The 21,526-nt window shown below is 32.6% G+C and overlaps 1 protein-coding gene across 3 annotated transcripts in view; it reads left to right on the top strand.

Moving 5' to 3' along the window:
• The window catches only part of LOC123559827 (glycoprotein-N-acetylgalactosamine 3-beta-galactosyltransferase 1-like), an 82,091-nt gene that overhangs the window by 41,326 nt on the left and 19,239 nt on the right, over positions 1–21,526 (top strand). The window contains exon 6 of one of the 3 annotated variants that reach the window (XM_053552270.1): positions 12,663–12,884. The exons of 1 other annotated variant lie outside the window; for it this stretch is intronic. In XM_053552270.1, the coding sequence (XP_053408245.1) occupies positions 12,663–12,827 (165 nt within the window). In that variant the 3' untranslated portion in view covers positions 12,828–12,884. Of the gene's footprint in view, positions 1–3,991; positions 5,878–12,662; positions 12,885–21,526 lie in introns of those variants that run through there. One more of the 3 variants, XM_045351949.2, reaches the window with a different exon arrangement.

Here is a 21,526-nt window from a genome sequence, read left to right as displayed (position 1 = left end):
TCATTGTAATGTCGGAACGTCGTTTTGACTATTCCCATTTGCACTGAAGTAATTGTTTTCAAGAAAGAGTATAGGATAAATAATATTCAATTGCACTCTACACAGTATTTTGACTTTCATATCTTAATCATGCGATGTGTTGTATTTTGTTACGTTTTTATGCCAGTTTGTATATTAAACTCCGCTCAAAATTTGAAATCGTAGTAGTTACAGGACACTAGCATGCATGACTTTGAAAAGATTAGAAGGGGGAGTATTTTATTTATCAAATTAAACGAAGTTTTAAGAAAGTATGTCATGCTTATTTAGGGAAAATTGTCTTGGTATTTATTTACATAGGCTTGCTACAGTCAACGTAGAAAATTGAAATTGCGTGCAAATCTCTTAAGTGACAAAGGCCAGTTTTGTACTGTGGCCTGGGCTTGACTTCTAGATAAAAAAAGTAGATGTATTCTATAAACATTTATATTCAAGTGGTTATCTTTGATATTTACAGAACTAAGGAATCGCATGAATCTTGTGCAAAATAAAAGAAAAAAATCGTTCCAAGCTCCTTAGTGATGGTCGGGCCAAAATATTAACCCTGTATTTCAGAAGTCGGTAAAAATCAGAACGATAAACCATCTATGTAGTTTCAGCTCAGATGTTTAAAAAATACGTGATACGTTTCGCACTCATGTTTTAGGTCTAGCTCCGTGCTATAGGTACGAATGTAATAATTCGCCGGATATGCAACTATGGACCACTCGAATGTAGACCATATTACATTTTTGCAATTGGATTTCAATATTTAGTGTCATGAAAACAGTATTTATTGCATTGTCGTATGAACAACTGAACTGTTAGCCTGAAAATACCATACAATAGAGCGCTATTGTTACGTCAGAGGGAAACAATTTCTTGTAACAGTAAATAAAAGTAACAGAAAGACAAACCACTCACTATTAACAATAACAAAATTTTATTCATGCATTTAAGTAACAATAGAAATACCTTTAAAAATTCCAAAGAGCTGTAAAATCCAGTAATATGTAAAATAGTCCAAATCCTGTCCAGGTCAAATTTAAATCCAATCAGAATAAATTCGACAAAGTTTCACACAGTACAAAGATTCTTTTAGTATATCCAAAAATTATAATTCCTCTCCTCAAAAATAACTTTTTAAATCGAGAAATTTTAGTAAATTCTTCAAGTAATCCTTTGAAATACTAAATATCCAAACTGGTAATAATTTGTTATTAAGAAATACAAGAAAGTTTCATTAATATCTGTAATCCTAGCTTTATACTGTAGGCTCTAGTTGTATTGTCAGACATCTACCTGTTTTTTGTATGATGGAAGGCTCTAGAATTTTTATGTAAAACTAAGCATAAAAAGAACATTCTGGAAAAATCAAGGACAATCCTTTCTAAAACTAATTGTTTTCTTATTATAGAACACAACAGAATATTCTGGACCACAGTAGAAAACAAACCATTTAACTAGGTTAGAAAACAATGATTTGCCTCAGGAGAAAATGACATATACATGACACTATGGATATGCAGCATATTTGTTCTACACACTTCTGATATTCCTTTTAATGTTTTTTTCTTGTTCTGGCCTCAACGAGTATTTTTTTTTTTTGCGGAATTTTCAATGTATCTGACGCCTGTCCCATAAAATAGTATCAGTTTTGCTTTATCTATAATGCTTGCAGAAATATTACAAGACCTTTTAAGTTTTTCTGTTTTATATTTAGTCCAACTATCAAAAGTAAAGACTCATTAGCACACAATTTTGACGTTATGCGAAACATAGACATACGTAATTCAAAAGGGTATTTATTTTTAATTAGAACATCAAATGAGTGTAGTTAAATTAATTAAATTGATTATACATTTAAAAAAAAATATTTTGATTCAAATTAATCTACATCAAATACAATTTTGTAGACAGAAATGACACGAAATGTGTTATTTTGTATTTATTCCATTAAATTATGAATTTGACTTTTTGCTGTAAAATGTCACAATAACATTACATTACAGCCATTCACTTAATCCAAAACTATAGATGGTATCTAGTATCTTGTTTTAATTCATCTTATCATCAAAATATATTTTTAACATTACATAAAACGTCAGCTACATTAATATTTCAATTTAAATGTCTCAATGTCTGTCTGTTACATAAGAATAGGAACTATATGTCCTAGATGCAGCTAGTAAAACAGCATGTTTTCTGTGAGTGTCATTTAGCATTTGGTGTATTTAAATTTCTCCTCTCCAGAAAATCTACACAATTACCGGACATAGATGCCAAACAGATGTCAAAACTATACTCATGCGGATAATTGGGTGATTTTTATTTTCGGCAAAAGATGCATCTCAAATTTGTTTATATTGTTTGTAACATACAGCAAAACATCAACAATTTGAGCAAGGAGTTATGCAATCATAAATTTTTGTTGAAAGTACAGTACCTTTGATAATACAATATGTTTGAATTTATTCAAAACAGGTGACTTTTACTTATTATAGTGATGACTGTAAGTTTTTACGTAAGTATTTTAAATGATATTACGTATTTCTTAAGAATATATGGCGGCCATCTTGGATTTTTAGGCCATATTTGATTGTTTTGAGTGAGTTGCATGCTTATTGTTTTGTTTTGCCCTAATTTAAAGTAGTTTTGTACAAAGTTTTATGTTTTTCCCATTTTCTGAAGTATTTTTACATGATTTTACTTGACTAAAGGTACTAATATAAATTTCGAAGGCGTTAATAAAATAACAATTCGGAATTTCATCAGATTACGAAAATAAAATGTAGAACAGCCTAGCCTTTGTCAGCTGCCAGCCAGTTGAAAGTGTACATTAATCTTTTAGGTAAAATTTGTTACGTCAGATGGTAACAATTACTTGTTACAGTAAATAATAATTACAGAAAGACAAACCAGCAACTATTAAAAATAACAAAATTTTATTCATGAAGTTAAGTAACAATTTAAATACCTTCAAAAATGACAAAGAGCCGTAGAATCCAATAATAAATGATGTCGAGGTCAAATTTAAATCCAGTAAGAATTAATTCCACTTTATTTCACAACAGTACAAAAGTAACTTAGTATATCCAAAAATTAGAATTCCTTTCTTCAAAGATAAATAAAGCCTTCAAATAATCATTCAAAATATTAAATATCCAAACTAGTAATATCTTGTTATAAGTTTTCATTTATATCTATATTCTAAGTTCTATCCTAATCCTAAAACATCTCAGTATTTTTTGTGCCATGGAATTCTCAGAATTTTCATGTAACACTAAGAATAAAAAGAGCATTGTGGAAAAATCAAGGACAATCCTTTTAAAAGTAACTGTTTATTATTATTGTTACAGAAAACAATAGAATATTCTGGATAAAATTTAAATGATGTCTTAAAAGTAGGTCAATAAACAATAATTTGCCTCAGGGGGAATGGCATTTACATAACAAATTTAATTTTTCAGGTATTTTTATGCATATTATCACTTACTTGGAGAGACTGTATGGGACTGATGTACCCAATGAGTCATATAAATGTTTTCACATTGTTCTGTTTAATCAACAATATTCATATACGTAAGATACACTTTTTATGCATATGTGTAACAGCATGGTAGTCAAAATCATCTACCGGTGAATTTTTGTGTGAACTTTTCGAGTTAATGTATTTTACGGTTTGGACTGAGGATAACGGGGAATTCTTGCTTATCTAATGATATTTTCTTCCAAACTGCGTTAAACTTTTACTTTAATAGATTTAACGTTATTTCCGGTATACAGTATTTTATTTGTCTATCCAAGGTAGTGTTTTATTATGTCCAAGTACTAATTCATTATCAAATAGTTACTGACAATTGTAATACATGAATCAATGTTTGAGAACTGGATAGTAAAGAACAGTCCGGAATCCTCATTTATTAGCTTTATTTGTTTCCTGTGTTTTGCAAAAGTTAATCATTATCTGCAGGTCAAATATTGAACAAGGATCAGAATAAAGAAGAGACTTAGATCATGTGTGAAAGGAAGAAAGGAAACTTTGGAAGTGCACTCCTTCTGAAACAAATAACTACAGCAAAAATGTAATCATTCTATTTGTGGTGCTTGTGTACTCTTTATCTGACAAACTGAAATTTCCAGTCTTTTAGTAGTTCAGCATAACCGATGAGGCAGACAGAATATATACCTTTATATGTTTTTATAGATTCATCTTTTCAGATATATCATTTTCCTTTCAATTGTCAATATTGGACATTATCGAAGTAGCCATGACTCATGAAAAAACAGTACGTGTAAACATAAAAAGGGGAGATGACGTTGACATTAATATTGAAACTAAGTTGAAATCGAAGGAAAACTGTTTCCATAATAAAGCAGTGTATAGCTGGCCGCTAAGTACGACTGTGTATTAAAGATAGTAGGAAAGGTTTTATTGGCAGGGCATATTGGGTTTGATTTATCACCTGAACATCATATTTCTTAATTTAGTATTTAAAAAAAATAGTTTTTGGAAACAAAAGCTTATGTTCTAATGCTCATAATATGACCAGGAAGATCATTCTTAACTAAAACCTTAAAGAGACTTACCCACAGGTTTTTGGCGAAATCAACAATCAGCAACTGAGTACTATGAATGTGATTATTGATACAAACTTATTGCCTTAAGACTTTTACAAGATATTCTTATATATAACCAAAATATTGTACAGAAGGCAGTAAACAGTTGCAATGCTCTTGAAAAAGAAAATGCTAAAAAGTTACACTTTTCTTGCATTTTTACAAGTATCATACTATAATTTTTATCATTTTTCAGTCTTATTAAGTTAACCTCGCTTATATGGAACAGCTTGGGACCTCTTAACATTGTTGTTCCTTATAACCGAGGTTCCTTATATCCGTATTGTGAACTAGTTCCTTGTAAACGAACACAGTATCTATAGCGAATACTATTTGACGTTTGTAAAAGGCTATGTGTTCACACTCCGGACTGACCATGAATCTTTATGTGAGAAATTTATGAGTCTAATATCGATCATTTCCTGGAGAGATGGTAAGGTAAACTGCCTGCATGTATATGACTGTAACAGTGTTGAAACACGGCGTTAAACCTATAAACTAAGCCAAAATGTACGTCGGTAAGAATGACTGTAATTTGTGTTTAATTTTTGTCGGTTATTTCTATCTTCTTTTATAGAGAGCGTAACATTATGACTATATCGTTGAACCCTGGATTTGAGGTACTGTTCTACAGTTACTCCCTTCTCTTGCTGTATGTTAAGTGAACAGGCATTAATACTAAAATAAAATAATGTTCAAAGTTTTCGTTTGCACAAATGTCATGAATGATCAAACTAAAGAGCATAGAAATTAAATAATTTGTGTTTATTCTTGTGCATGAAAGTGCAGATGCTACTCTGACGTCATCAGCGATTCTCCTGTTTATTTCCGGTTTTCAATAATTTTTATTCCTGTTGTCTCTTTGCTATAACCGAGAGGTTTTCCAATGAATTTCTCTTCTCATAACCGAGTATTTCTCAGATTCCTTTGAATAAAGAAGGCATTAGATCGGGGAATTAAAAGCTGTTCTTATATAACCGAGTGTTCCTTATATCTGAGTTCGTTATAAGTGAGGTCCACTGTATATACAATCTATGCCAAACTTTGTGGAAGTAAACATGTTAAAGAATTTAACCTCAACTGTGGACGAGTAGCTTTAATGTTAGTGAATTTTATTTCTTCATATACATTCTCTGAAAATCTATTGTTTATCTTTTAAACTTTATGTTTTGCTAGTCTATATCTTACATACACTATCTGTATCTGAAATAAACATGCAGCGAAAGCATCTACAGTTCAGCTACTTTGTCTGTTTGGATAACACCAAATTGTCTTTCTCTAAGAATACATCAAGCCAAAATTAATACTAAGAGAAAAAAAATAAAAATTGTAAATTAAAGAAGGATCACATTATTTATTTGATAAAGAATGTCTTTACAAGATATTTAAACCCGAGAAAAAAAATACTAGCAAATTATATGCGGTTAAGTGTGCGTCTTGTTATACTAAACGGCTATCGTTCTGAGAATGATTTAACAGTAAATGATTTGTAGATATTTCTTCATATTAAGTAGGTGGTTCACCTTTCCCCTATTGACAGGTCAACCTACAACACTAACAGTTTTATAACTTGTAGACTTATCATTTAGACCCTGTAGATTCAAATATTTTCTCAGATATATATCCAGCTATAAATATGTTTACCAAGTGTAAAACGGCTTGAAAATTGGCAAATCAATAGCCAAAAATAGGGTATTATTGAACTGTTTTGGTGGTAATATTACTAGAATGCTTTAATACATTATTCTGTAGACCTAAAATAGAGAAAAATGGAAACTTCACAGGTCGCTCAACACGGCAAAAACGAAAATGTTGCAGGCTCGGTTTGATTGAGCATGTTCATGGACGGTAGTGGAAATGCATGCTACCGTCCACGCCCTCTAGCCCCGGGTTGAGCAGAATTCAACATTTACACATGCTAAAAGTACAAAAAGCAATTTAGAGACATCTGCAGATGTGTTCAAACGGCGGTGAACATGAAACCTTCAATGATACACGTGTTGAGGCGTGTAATTCCATGAAGAGCGGCGTTTGGTCCGCAGATAAAGTAAAGGGTTTGCCCCAAACGAGAAAACAATGGGCAGAACTAAACAAACTGGAATTTAGGAAGGGGGTCTGAGGTTATGGAGGCTGCGTTTCACAGGAACTGTCAAAAAACAAAATTAAAAAGCAGGCACCATATCCAAGGGGTGATTAAACAATACCCAAGGCTATGAAAGCGGGAGTATTGGAACAACCCAGGCCGAAATGGTCATGTTGAGAAACTTAACAGTACCAATAACAAGTCACAAAAACACTTAAAATTTTAAACGAAAACACAATGTCTCTTTAAAAGCAAGAAAAGGCGATTAGGATGACCCATTGACCAAATTTTCATCGGGAAATATATAATTATTTTTATTAAATGTTAAGACGGCCATACACACTATCAATTAGTATACACTTGCTACTTGACAAACTAGGGCTAGTATACACAGTGTGTGTCTGTTTTATAGGTATTTTCAAGTCTGTGACTCACTACTGAGTTGCGAGGAAACCAGTTGAAGGGAGCAAACTGTATGAAAGATAAACACTTTATTATGTATTTATTCTGCAATATTGTGCAACGTCTGTTGTTGCAGTCTTATGATATGTGTATCCTAGTATGTGCTAAATTGATGTTTTAATAAGATAGAAAATTATTATCAGGGTTAATGTGAAACTGTTTAAGCTCGGATTTAGTCATCATATTGTTCATATTTTAGAATGGAAAATTATTGTTAAAAAATTCAACCGGCAAGACTTGAATTAACCTCTGTAAAATGAACATTAATTTTTCGTTTATATGACCACGACTTAAAACTGCCCGTCATAAAGATAGTGAATCAAGGTCAGGTGGAAAAATTATTGGTGCAAAGCATATCCAAAAAACAACATCTCATACGATTTCACAGTCGATATGTGTGCGCTTGGTTTAGCACAATTTTTGTAATCTTCTTTCATATATTAAAACTTTAGATTGAATTTAATATCGTTTAGCTCTCCGATTAAATAAATATTATATCTGATTTGTTGTTTCATGTGAAAACTGACAAAGAGAAAAGGCAAAGAGAAATGAAACAATAAATTAATGTTTTACTCCATTTTTAAGAATAAATAACATATTTTGATAATTTGCAATCTTTTAACTTTAAAACCTGTACGAAGACGTCAAATGTTTTATGAAAAAACTGATTTTTACTAGAATTTTCTTTGCATTATTTTTGGCATATCGCTATAATTCAGATGGATTTCAACCAAGAAACGCTCTGAAATCCCAATTATTCCCACTGTCTACATAAATTTGTATCCAACTGAGATAAATCGGGATCCCGGCGGGATATCAGTGGGCATCTCCAAGACAAAAATCGGAATCACGCTATACCCCACCGAGATCCCAGTATCTTCCGTCGGGATTCAAATCAACGTTTTCCCTATGGGAATTCCACCTGAAGACACAGAGAATCCCGGAAAATTTTCCTGCTGGATTTCCCACCGGTATCCTACTAGAATCCCGTAAGGGTCCCGCTTGCATTTTGTATAGGATTATCTGGTAAATATTTTATGGAATCTGAAAGAGGAAGGTATGTTTATTCTTTATATGATAAAAAAGATGACAAAAATCTGACAGTTCACTTCTATGTGTGTTCTTAAGATAAAACTTTTTCTTTCCACTAAGAGCTTGCCTTAAAGCCCCAACTGTTACTGCCCTGGCAGTAAATTTTGTATGAAGAGTCTTTTAAACAGCAATGCTACTCTAGGCTGTCTGTCAGCTTAAAATAACTCCCTTTCAATGATTACAAGCAAATGTGAAAAAAAACAATGGGCAGTTGAAGAAGAAATATGAACTTACATGTTATGATAGTTACAAATTAATATAATCCATATTTTTGATTCCATATTAGAATCAATCTAATGGAAAAAATCAAAGTTTAGTCTAGCATTCATGATATTAAACTTCTAAATGTAAATTGACCAGTAAAACTTCAAAATCAAATATTCATTTAGCTTTTCTGTCATTGCTGACACCGGCGCATTGAGATAATCAAGCAATAAATGTAGCAATAATAAACTATTCAAGACTGGGAAATAGAACGATAAACAAAAATTAAATTAGCACGTGTTCCTGTAGAGTGGCATCAGTAGGTAGTTCTTTAACATAAAATATATCTTATTTGCCCTTATATCCTCTCAAGTAGCACTTTATGAAAAACATACAATATATCGGACTCTTACGACTGGTCAAATCTGCCCAGGTCAGATTTCAGAGAATTCTAGAGAAAGATCAGGTAAATTGAACTAGTTCAATTAATCTTGTTGCAAGCCGGTTGAGGGTGGCTATTGACAGGTGGTACTAAGTCCCCTTCGTGAGGTTATATAACCTCAGAATCGCATTTCTAAGCTTTGTGATGAGCCTAGAGAGAAATGGTTTTGCATAGAAATTATCAGTGCCATTATGAAGAAAGAAATATAATTGTTTACAGATTACTTGATTATAACAAATTTTGTAAGTCTAGTGTTGCTGTGATAAGGCGTAAAATGTTTGTTTCCGGTATCCCGACCTACTTCAAAATTTTGATCCGACCCTAAAGGTTTTTATGAGCTTGGAGAGTAGATATTTCAACTTTTTCATAAAAAAAGGCTGCAAAACTGCACTTTTTATGCTTTAAACATGGTCGATGTTGTTAGAAACCAACGTACTGATGCTTTAAAGGCATAACCTCCTTATTTGTATTGATGTTTTTGATACAAAAATAGTTTCCGAAAAGTCTCATTTAATAAAAAAATCCAGCATACCTACCCTAACTTTCTTGAGCATCGCATGTTTCCAGAAACAAAGGATTTTTTAGGCCTAAGGTCTTGCAAATTATAAGCTTTTATAAACGATTTATTACTGTATGCCTGCAGTTTAGTTTTCTATCCGCATCTTGACTTTTTAAAAATATAACTGCAGAAATGATTATGATATTCTATTTGAAAAAATCAGAACTACTTTTCTGGAAAAGCTTTACAATACGCTCTAGGTATTAATTCCACATTGATACATAAAAACTTTCGCTTATCAGGTTTGTTGATAAAATTAACCAAGCGAGAATTGGTTACATTCTCTATTTCTCCAGGATCCATGACCTCGTTAGCTCCTCCCGGCAAATTAAAACTTTTGGCAGTTAGTTTAAATTATTTTTTAAACTCTACTTCACTTTTTTTTGCTTTAAAAAATAATAACACTGATTGAAAAAGAATGCTCCATTGTGTATTGATGCAATATTTTATAACTTTTTATTCAGTAGTTTATTTAAAGTTTTGAAAAGGGGCTCTCTAATGTGAAGGATGCATAATTTTTGCAAAAACCTGCCCTACAATTATATGTCGGCGTGACTTTCAAGCCAACAAATTAAAGACGTTTCGGTAATTTCAGTCATGTAAGTAGTAAATCAAATAATGTTTTATATAGTACTTAAAATATTAGTTTTCGCCCACTGCCTTTGCAAGTTAATGGCTGTATGAAGTATATTTGGTAGAATGATTTGAAAGACTTGCAAACTTTGATATGTTTGTATCCAGTGTTACCTTAGTCCATTCATTTTGGGAAAAATATGAGATTTCAATGTTATTAGGTGTTTCTTCATGACCTCTGTATGATAGTGAATTATCGTCCTTATAGAACTAACAAAAATAGTTTAAATTTTAGTTCACCAAGGATGTCGTGCAACGTGACTAACACTCAAACCTTTAAACTTCGTTTCCGAAAGTTAGCAAGCTCATTATTGCGTTCTGAAAATAAGGCGACGATTTGTAAAATGTATAGAAATGTACTAAAATCGACAAAAGATAAAAATTCAAAAATAAAGTTATTTTTCTTTTTCCAACACACCAACACACAATATAAAGCGCTAATGTACTCGTTTAGAAGTAACCTACGTATTACGGCACTTTCTGCCTTTCTATGAAGGTTGTATTATATCCAAAGACATCTCAGTTTCCTCTTTTTTAATTAAGTGAAACAGGTTATTGGTATTTTTGAAAACAAGGTAGATAGAAACATACCTTCACTGGCCCACCTCTTCCGTAACAAGATTTTCCACTCATTGTCTTTAAATATTTGACTATATCTTTGTTATCATAATCATTCTGAGGAACTCCGATAGAAGAAATAATAAATTTTGAAATTTTCAAAATATCTTAAATTAAGAGTCAACGTCAATATGGTACCTTACTTCGTAAAATTCAGACACGTTTTTTCAATGTGAATTTGACTTTATTCAAATATAATAATGGACTGATAAATAATTTTCATGGTATATAAGCTGCCATATAAGCAACATTAGCATGTAAATGTTTGATGTAATTTCAAAAGTTTTATTATTCCAGTTTAGTGAAAGATAAACATTTCCTTATTAAGTGCTGATACCATTAAAATAATTAACAGCCTCGATGGCCTAGTGGTAGAGCGTCCGCTTCGAGTGCGTGAGGTCGTGAGGTCGTGGGTTCGATCCCCAGCCGCGTCATACCAAAGACGTGAAAAATTGTACCAGTAGCTCCTTTGCGTTGCGCTCAGCATTCAAAGGGAAACTGGACTTAACTCTCATACCCTCGTGGCGATGGATTCCATCAGGAATGAGGTGTCGAGAGTGATTAATATAAGTTGAGAACTTCCTTCACAATCGACCTAAACTAAATTATGTATATAAAAAATTTAAAACTATCAACAAAGATCTTACTTACTCCGTTGGAGGCATTTAGAATGCTTTTTTTTTCTTGATTTTGAAGCTGAACAAAAAAAAAAATAAACAAAAAAAAAAAAAACATGTTACGGGTTAGATGAATCAAACTTTAACTTTCATTACCAAACTGAATCTGGGCTTTTGTTGGCTGCTACGAAACCCCTTTTCGTCTCTACATTTAAATGCAGCAGTTTCTAAAGCTCTAATACATTATAAATCAGCCATGTTGAATTGATCGGACACTTTATCGGACATATTTTAATCGATTACAAAATAAAAGTTCTATTTTGAAAGATGTTAAAGGAAATACCTTTATATAATACAAGTTCACACGTTTTCCTTAGATGTAAGTTTACTAATTGATATTTATTTAATGAACTTAAGGTTAAATTGTCTAGGCAATTAACATTCCTTTCAAAGATGTTTCACTAAAATTATTCTTTATGCCGAGCATGATATTCTTTAAGGGCTCTTTTCCTTAGGACTTTTTCTCGATATATTTTTTTCTTTGATTTAGTCAGTTTAGAATACAATTTTGTGTGTTTAGGAGTATGGAATAATGATTTCCTTACTTTTACATTTTTTTTCTTAATCACCCATAATGTACAGCTTTTAATTCGAACTGAAACAAACTTGCACGAAAAAATATTTGATATATTCTTGTTATTTTCTTGATAAGTAATAAATATCTATTCATTTAGATAGAATTACGAACTTTGATCTTAAAACTTTGACTGTATTACAATATATTCTATCCTTAATTCTAAACATTTGAAACGAGAAGTTGCGTATAAATGCTAAGTATTCAATACTCTGCATCACTTCGTGTTAAATGTCTTCTGGGCTTATATTCAGAATCAATAATTAAGATATACGTTAAACACACTCGTAATTAAATAAGAAAAAAATCATGCCATAAAAAGTGTTAATTGCGTGTTTCTTGAACATAGAAATTGTTGACATTTTACGGTATGAGCCTTGGAATGAGTTTTATCTCAATAGTTTGATTAAAACTGCTTATAGTCAGAAAAGTAGAAGAGGAATATACGGCTTTTCTTTGTTATTGTATTTTACCTTAACAAGTAAACAGATTTTAAAGTCATGCAATAAAGCAGGTACATGGGTAAAAACAACTTTGCTTTACAGTATTGTTAAGCGTTTTGATAATCAAACATGATAAGATATTTATTTAAGAATTTAGAAAATAACTTTAATAGAAAATAATGTAACTTATTTCATATATTTATGTAAATATGCTTTTCTTTTAAATATTTTTTTCAGGGCTTGGACTGCTGTAGCAAATATTCTATTAGTTTTCACAGAGTTTCAATTGCTGGCCATTTTCTGTTCGAACAGTTGTTGTATAAGACAAAGGTGTATAACTGGGAATATTGTAAAGACACACTTTCTGAGTTTAATCCACACATTGTTAAACCCGCTAGTTAGGATCAATACAGATTTCGACTATTTTATGTGTACAATTACAAATAAATAAAGGTATCATATTTTGTTGTTTATGTTATTTAACAATATTTATTTCAGCATTTTCCTGTACTGAATTGTACGTTATATGGTGAATGGTCGTGGTATAATCTGATTATACAGCTGCCATTTCATAGGTTATAATTTTGCGTATCTTCTCGTTTATCGTAATGGTCAGTACATATCCTTGAAGTCAGTAAAACCTTATTTTATCGTGCTATACTACAGTTTGGATCACTTTCTAATGTTGTCGCTTTATGACATATCAGCGTTTAAATTCAGTAAAATGATTATTTCCACGCAAAGCCAAATGATGGTTACAAAATTGAAAAGAAAGCTAAAATAAAAAGTCCATGATAATGTGTGCGTTGAACGTCTCGGAATCTTTCGATCTACAGATTTCTTACTTGCGTTGTATTGTAAATGTTTATATATGAAACCTCGGTCTTGCAAACATCAAACATCAAACTACTTATCAAAAACTTTTATGGTAATTATACCTTAAGCAAGTCACACTTTGATTGTACACTTTTGGCTAGGAAATGTAAACAATTATAAATGTGTTAATATCACACAATATAAATGTTCTCTACGCCCCAAATCATTTAGTTTAAGATATGTAAGACTTGGTAGTCTGGAGTTTAATGAGCATATTTAACCATGTACGGACACACACATCTCTAAACTCGTGGCGCACTTTTGAAATAGATATAAACTATTACAAACTATAACACGATGTTATTCCCTAAAATGGACGAAAACAGAGTTAGTTATCTGACAAAACGACCCCCCATAAAAGTCTGCCTTCTTGTTATACATGTTGATAAATCAGTTAAGTCGGATTGACTTCCGAGCAAACAAAATACGTCCTTTTTTGGTTGTTATGACGTTTGTTTGAGACGTCTTTATGACGTCTTTTTTGGTTGTTTTGAAAGGTGCGTTCACGTCTTTTAGAGACGTCTTGATGACGTCTTGATGACGTCTCTTATAAATATCTTTGTCGTGCACTATAATGATGTCTTTATGAAAGAAAAAATAAGACATCCTCTTTTTTGAAATGTAAATTCAAACCATAATCCAACGGATAAAGAACTATTAGTATTTTAGGCATTGATTTTGTTTTTGCTTATCTAGCACTTGTAATCAGCATGTATTTTCTGATCTTTATTTCATAGATTTGTGATCGTATAGTAAGTCCAATAGGTAATCCAATAAGTAAGTCGCAATTTTAAAGCATAGTTCTCAAACCTTTCATCACGGCAAAACCACTGGACCTGGTATCGCCTGAAATATATTAAATTCAAGTGTTTTATAATTATCATTGATCAGTTTCCCCTAAATTAGATAAAATTTCAAAAACAGTTTTAATAAATAAAGTTAATATAAGTATTTATACCATTATCGACATTTTCTAATATCCCCTCTGACATTGTAAGTATTAGATATTCTTAAGAAAAATGCAGATTAAAAAAAGGCTAATGATGTTAAAATAGATATTTTATAAATACGTCAGTCTTTTAAAATTTATATCATTTAAGAATATAATTATTACGTTATAATAATGTTTAGAGTATTGTACTCACCTTTTCTGCATCACCCTTCTGTATATGATGAATAAACTTCTTAAACCTCTATAGAATTAACTGAATTAACAGGCGTGACTAATAGATAACGTGTGTGTAGAGAGAGAGAGAGATGGCCCTTTAATTACCATGGTTTCAAACATTTATTTTGAGTTCCAGTTTTATCATTATGCTATCGCTTTCCTACATTTTGTAAAATGTATGAATATAATAATTAAATGTAATTACACAATTTTGAAAATAGCTAAAAGACGTCTTTATTTTGAAGTAGTATACCTAGATTTTTCAAAATGGTGACTTGCGTAGGCATTCTCTAAAGCTGGACGACTACCATGATAAACGTTATCTACTAGGTGCCACAAGAAAGACTTGCCCGGTAGTCACCCTTGAGATGCCCTTTATAGAGAAATAAACGAGGTCAAAGTTCATTCATTGCATATTTTCATGTGTGTCACATAAGATACCTTGTATCTTGGTCATTTATCGGTGTAGAATAACAACAGTGGTATCAAAATGAAGCCAGGGCTTTGTACATTTATTTACAAAAACTTAATCAAAAAATTTCTCATTTACATACTTATGAATATTCATAAAAACTTAAAAAATGGGCAGATAATTCGTTAAAAATGATATTTACGAAAATGATATTTTCAAATAATACAAAGATCAAATCTCCATTATTTGTGTTTATAAATGGACAAAAACAAGCAATACTACATTTGAAACATTACTTTATATAAATTTATATCTGTTTGTAGCATTATTTGTTGTTTGCAAGAGTAAATACTGTCAAAAGTGTGTGGGATATATTAATCATTAAAAAAAACCAAACATTAAAAAACTGACAATATTTACATATCTCACATATAAACCATATTTTGAGATAGTAAGATGATTCGATGTTGGAATAATGTTCTTCATAAATATTAATTATGAGTTTTTCAGCTCATTTGCATACTCATGAATATTAATCAAAATGTATCAAATATGCATTTAAAACATTCATTTAGTACACATATATCTGTTCTTAACCATTGATAAGAATCTTATCAGTTTTATAAATGTCCAAGTAAAGCTTGTAAATATTCCATGCATTAAGAATATAATTAGTATTCAACACGTATTCAAATAGTGCACAACGTAGTTCACACAGTTCAATCTTAATTATAATCTTTTCTCTATACACAATACCAGAGGACATTGTCCTCGTTGCCATGTGCATTTCTACAGTTGGTATATAAATAGCCTCGCATGCACATTCAAACATGCAGGCCTGGTTGGATCGGCAGCATTTGCACATTGAACTGCCATATTTCGTTTTTGCAATCCACATTAGTATATGATATGTTTCTTTGAGTATTATAGAAATACAGTCATACATGTCACCCGTGGTATCCTTTGTATGCATGCAAACTTAGATCCATTATTTTACGCTATCGATGCAAAGTTGTGCAGCGTAATTAGTATATGTCCAAACTGGCATATATGTATAGCTATGATGGTCTGTCTGTACACACAGGATACACATGTGGTCAGTCTGTTTAACCCTGATACCTAAAATGGCCTGCATCTATACCTTAGGTACCGATAGTTGCCTCTTTGTATGCCACGGACACTCATAGTGTATCTGTATGTATCGCTAACCTGACCTGTATGCATATCCATGATATCCAGAGTGACCTGTATACCTTGGATACATTGGCGGTCTTCCTGTATACCAAGGATATCCGTATTGGCATACATATATAGCCCGGATAGCCTATATGTATACAATGCATACCACGATAGGCCTGTTTGTAGACCAAGGTTACCCATAGTTTTCTGTATATATAACCAGGAAGACCTATATACCCAGTATACCCAGAGTGGGCTTTATGTATAACAAGTTTACAAATAACGGTAACCAGGATCCAATAGTGACCTGTATTTATAGCCAAGAAGACCTAACAGTATACCAAGGATAACCAGATAGACCTGCCTCTATACCTAGGGTACACCGGTGGCATGTATTTATACCCAGGATATTCGTAGTGGTGACATTAAGTAAACGGTCAGGATGGCCTGTTTGTATACCCAGGATACTCAAGGTGGCCTACCTAGGATGATGTATGTGTAAAGCGAAAATACCCTTAGTAGCCTATTTATACAACTGTATAGCCAGGATGCCATGCCTGTATGTCCAGAATATCCAGAATTGCCTGTCTGTATATTCAGTATACCAGTATTTGCCAGTATGTATACATGTGTAGCCAATATGACCTGTCTGTATGCACAGAATACACAGATAGGCCTTTCTGTACACCCATGATACCCAAAGTGACCTGTATGTATAGCCAAGGTACCCTTAGTGGACTGTATGTATAGCCAAGGTGGCTATTCATGTATGCACAAACACACAGAGTGAATGATTGTATAACTAAGATACCCATAGTGGAATGTACATGTATGTATACCCTAGATGTCTGTATGTATAACAAGAAGGGCCAGTCTGTATACACAGTATACCCAGAATGGCATGTCTGTATACCCTCGATACCGATATTGGCATCAATATTTAGCCAGGATGGCGTTTCTGTAAACAAATTATACCAAAATGGCCTGAATATATGCCACTGATACACAGTTTGCCTGTCTGTATCCAAAGAATATCCATAGTGGCCTGTATGAAAAGCCAAGTTTGCCTGCGATATACCGAAGATATCCATAGTTGCCTTCTCTATATCTCTAGATACGTTGGGTGCCCAGTCGTTATACCAAGTAAACTATTAATACCAATTTAGGCTATCCTGTCTGTAAACCCAATATATGTTTTAAATACATGTAGTATATTGTTTAACTATCCGTCACATTACTACAAAACCTTGCATAAAACCTTTTGTACCTTCTCCAGTATATTAGAAAAACTGAACATACTGACTACTTGACGGCCATTGTGAAAAGTGGCTGTCTTATTGGTTGTCTGAGATGGTGTCAACCTGATTTAAAATAGTAATGTTTTTTCAATCACAATGCTATACTAAACTACATAAAACAACTCTATAATGTATGCAAAGAAACCTTAACATATTGACTTTTGGCAGCTATTTTGAAAAATGAGCGCCATATTGGTTATCTTAGGATGCCTACATGGCGTATGGTCTTATTATCAATTGTATTTATCAATCTTAATACTGCAATAAATTGCATTAAAACATATGTAAACGCTCATATATAGGCATATTTGAACATACTTACTTTTGGTGGTCATCTTGGTCGCCATTTTGAAAAAATAGCAGCCACATTGGCTGTGTGACATAGGTTCACATCTTGAAATAGCCGGCAGATATTTATCTAATACAAAAGAAATGCCTTGCTTTTGTGAAAACAAATACACAATTGTGCTAAAGATAACTGTTGGTCAGAAGTCAACTCACCCCACCCACTTCAAGCAATATCTACACATAAAACACATGATGGCGATATAAACAGTTGCGTTTATCAATAGATAAGTATCCCACATATCATTTGTTACCTTTCTATCTTTCCAATCATGAAAATTATATATAAAACAATAAATACTGTACAGCTGTACATACATACCAATCTTTATCGTAATTTTGTACGATTTTGCCACTTTCATTAATATAAATTAATATGCAAATGAGCTAATTTGCATATAGTGATTTTATTGCATAGTTAAATACATTGGCTTCAATTAAATACCTTTTTTGCTCACTTATGTCATCAAATGGCGGAGATATGATGCCATATAAGTGAAATTTGTAAAACTGCACTTTAATGACCTTTGACCTAATTTCTTGACCTTAATTTGACCTTAGAATTGTGACTACCGGCATCAATGAGCTACTTATATCATATACTTCACATATAATACATAAAAGTTGCATCTTCACGAAATGCCTACGTAGGTGTTATCCAGCCACATATATGAAAATAATTGGTAAACTATAGGTAAAACGACATAAAAAAGACGTCTTTTTCTGCTCACAGATGTCGTGACCATAAAACAAGCAAATAAAGACGTCTTTTTTTCTGGTCACAGACGTCTTGACCATACAACAATTCGTCTTTTGTTTGCTGGGTCATTGGGCAGGAAATTCTATTTTCTATGTTTACATCTATACTACCTGGTACTTAAATACTTGACATTTTGCCATTTTGTGATTTGATATATTAGATGTGTTTTCCCCTCACAAGGTTTTTGCATTCTCTTTAGAAGTAAACAACGTTTAAGGTTACTACGAAAGACCCGTGGTGACATTTCAACTTCATTATTTCACGATTTCTGCTTCATGATTTCACGATTTCCACTTCATGAATTCACGATTTCACGATTTCCACTTCATGAATTCACGACTTCCACTTCAGGAACTCTCGATTTCCACTTCACGAAATCATGAAGTTGAAATCGAGAATTCGTGAAGTGGAAATCGTGAATTCATGAAGTGGAAATCGTGAAATCGTGAATTCGTGAAGTGGAAATTGTGAAATCGTGAATTCATGAAGTTGAAATCGTGAATTCGTGAAGTGGAAATCGTGAATTCATGAAGTTGAAATCGTGAAATCGTGAATTCATGAAGTTGAAATCGTGAATTCATGAAATGGATATCGTGAAGTCGTGAATTCGTGAATTGGAAATCGTGAATTCTTGAAGTGGAAATTTTGAATAAATGAAGTTCATATCGTGAAATCGTGAATTCGTGAAGTGGAAATCGTGAATTCGTGAAGTTGAAATCGTGAAATCGTGAATTCATGAAGTGGAAGTCGTGAAATCGTGAATTCATGAAGTTGAAATCGTGAATTCGTGAAGTGGAAATCGTGAATTCATGAAGTTGAAATCGTGAATTCATGAATTCGTGAAGTGGAAATCGTGAATTCGTGAAGTGGAAATCGTGAATTCATGAAGTTGAAATGGTGAAATCGTGAATTCATAAAGTTGAAATCGTGAAATCGTGAATTCGTGAAGTGGAAATCGTGAATTCATGAAGTTGAAATCGTGAAATCGTGAATTCATGAAGTGGAAATCGTGAATTCGTGCAGTGGAAATCGTTAAATTCATGAAGTTGAAATCGTGAAATCGTGAATTCGTGAAGTGGAAATCGTGAAATCGTGAATTCGTGAAGTTGAAATCGTGAAGTGGAAATTGTGAAATCGTCTATTCGTGAAGTGGAAATCGTGAATTCGTGAAGTTGAAATCGTGAAATCGTGAAGTGGAAATCGTGAATTCATGAAGTGGAAATCGTGAAATCGTGAATTCAAGAAGTGGAAATCGTGAATTCAGGAAGCAGAAATCGTGAAATCGTGAATTCATGAAGTGGAAATCGTGAAATCAAGAAATCGTGAAATCATGAAATCGTGAAATCAAGAAATCGTGAAGTTTTTTCGTGAAATCGTGAATTCATGAAGTGGAAATCGTGAAATCGTGAATTCATGAAGTGGAAATCGTGAAATCAGGAAGCAGAAATCGTGAAATAATGAAGTTGAAATGTCACCACGGGTCTTTCGTAGGTTCCCCTACTATACTGAATGTGGTAGTTAGTTACAGTAGGACAATTCTTTGCGTAGCGGGGATAAAGTCCTACATCGAAAAATACTGAGAAATAAAGAGACCTGTATCACTTTGTAGACTGAAGTGAACTATCCAGTTTTCATATGTGTCTAATTCCGGGAATGCGACTGGAGAACATTATAACGTCATGAATATGGCGATTAATGATGGCATATGGACGGCATAAATCTATGACTCTCGAACAATTGCAGGCGACAACGTCCTCGACAACAGCTTCCCAATTGTACATTGTAATATTGATTTATTAATTTGATTTTTAATCTACCAGATATTTTTTTTTATAAAAATGAAAAGTTAGGAAAATGTCATGCTGAAAAGAAAATATTTATATCAATAAAGGTAAGAAAAAGACAAACTGAACGTACTAAATCATTAACTTAGTTATTAAACTAGTTATTATACTCCTCTTTTTTTAGACACATTTATGTTTAGTAAGGGCATGTAGTTTCCCTACAGGTAATTAATATGTACGCCTGAACTATATGTACTTATGCCGAACTTGGCAAAGATTTTATTTTGTATTGTTGAAAAAAGACATTAATTTTATAGCCAAACTATCTTATTACAATTTCCATGATATTTCCAGGTAAGGATTATCAATTTTCGCGGAATATTTATGCTGGGGAGATGCAGTTGATTAACATTTACGATTAACAACACTGCATCGCTTTCGTAGTAACTTTTCCTAAATTCATAATTGATAAGAGAACGAGGGCTTTTCAAAAATAACGTGCACTTTACAGTTAAAATACCTTTTATGTATAGTCCAATGTGAGATGTACGATTGTAATTTGCAATTTTTGTGTAATTCGGTCATGCATTTTTCGTTACATTTTTGATTACACGCGTAGCGAGTATAACGTCTAAATTACCAAAGCATAATCCATTTGTTTAACTGAAAAAACGCGAACGTGCAGTACCGCAACAAAGAGACATACACCGAAAGTATGACGTCATTTGGACATGGGGAGCGAAAATAAACGACGTTTTAACTGAGTATTGATGATGAAAATACATCGGCTCGCATAGATATTCAGACAGTTGCTAAGGTAAATTAAGACTTTGGCAAACTCCAAATGAGATATATAAAGTAATAAAGCAGACATCACAGTAATGTTCGGTCATCTCTGGTTGGGTCTTCAAGTGATACAAACAATTCGCAAATGGCTCTAGGTTGCCAGAAGGAAGGAAGCAAAGATCAAGGGAGGAGACATAAAGTCCGTGATTCGACATTAAAGTCTGTCTACGACTCCTTGGATAAAGACCAAATACTTGTGGTGCAGACACTGTGTGAGATACTTGGCATAGGAGTTCAAACCGTTTTCAACTAAACAGCTTATTATGACTAAGGTATGTCGTTGAAATATGATCACCGTGCGCCGGGTTCGTGTAGGTGACAGTGTTCGAGGAGATCTAACTTCTGACAGTTTAATCATAATCATATAAAATTTGCAAGTTAGTAGGACAATGGCAAATGATGATAATGATGATAATATATTTACTTCACTCAA

The sequence above is a fragment of the Mercenaria mercenaria genome, chromosome 10 (genome assembly GCF_021730395.1).
Source record: "Mercenaria mercenaria strain notata chromosome 10, MADL_Memer_1, whole genome shotgun sequence".
NCBI lineage: Eukaryota > Metazoa > Mollusca > Bivalvia > Venerida > Veneridae > Mercenaria > Mercenaria mercenaria.
Note: the sequence above shows the minus strand (reverse complement) of the source record. Positions and strands in the feature narration are given on the sequence as shown.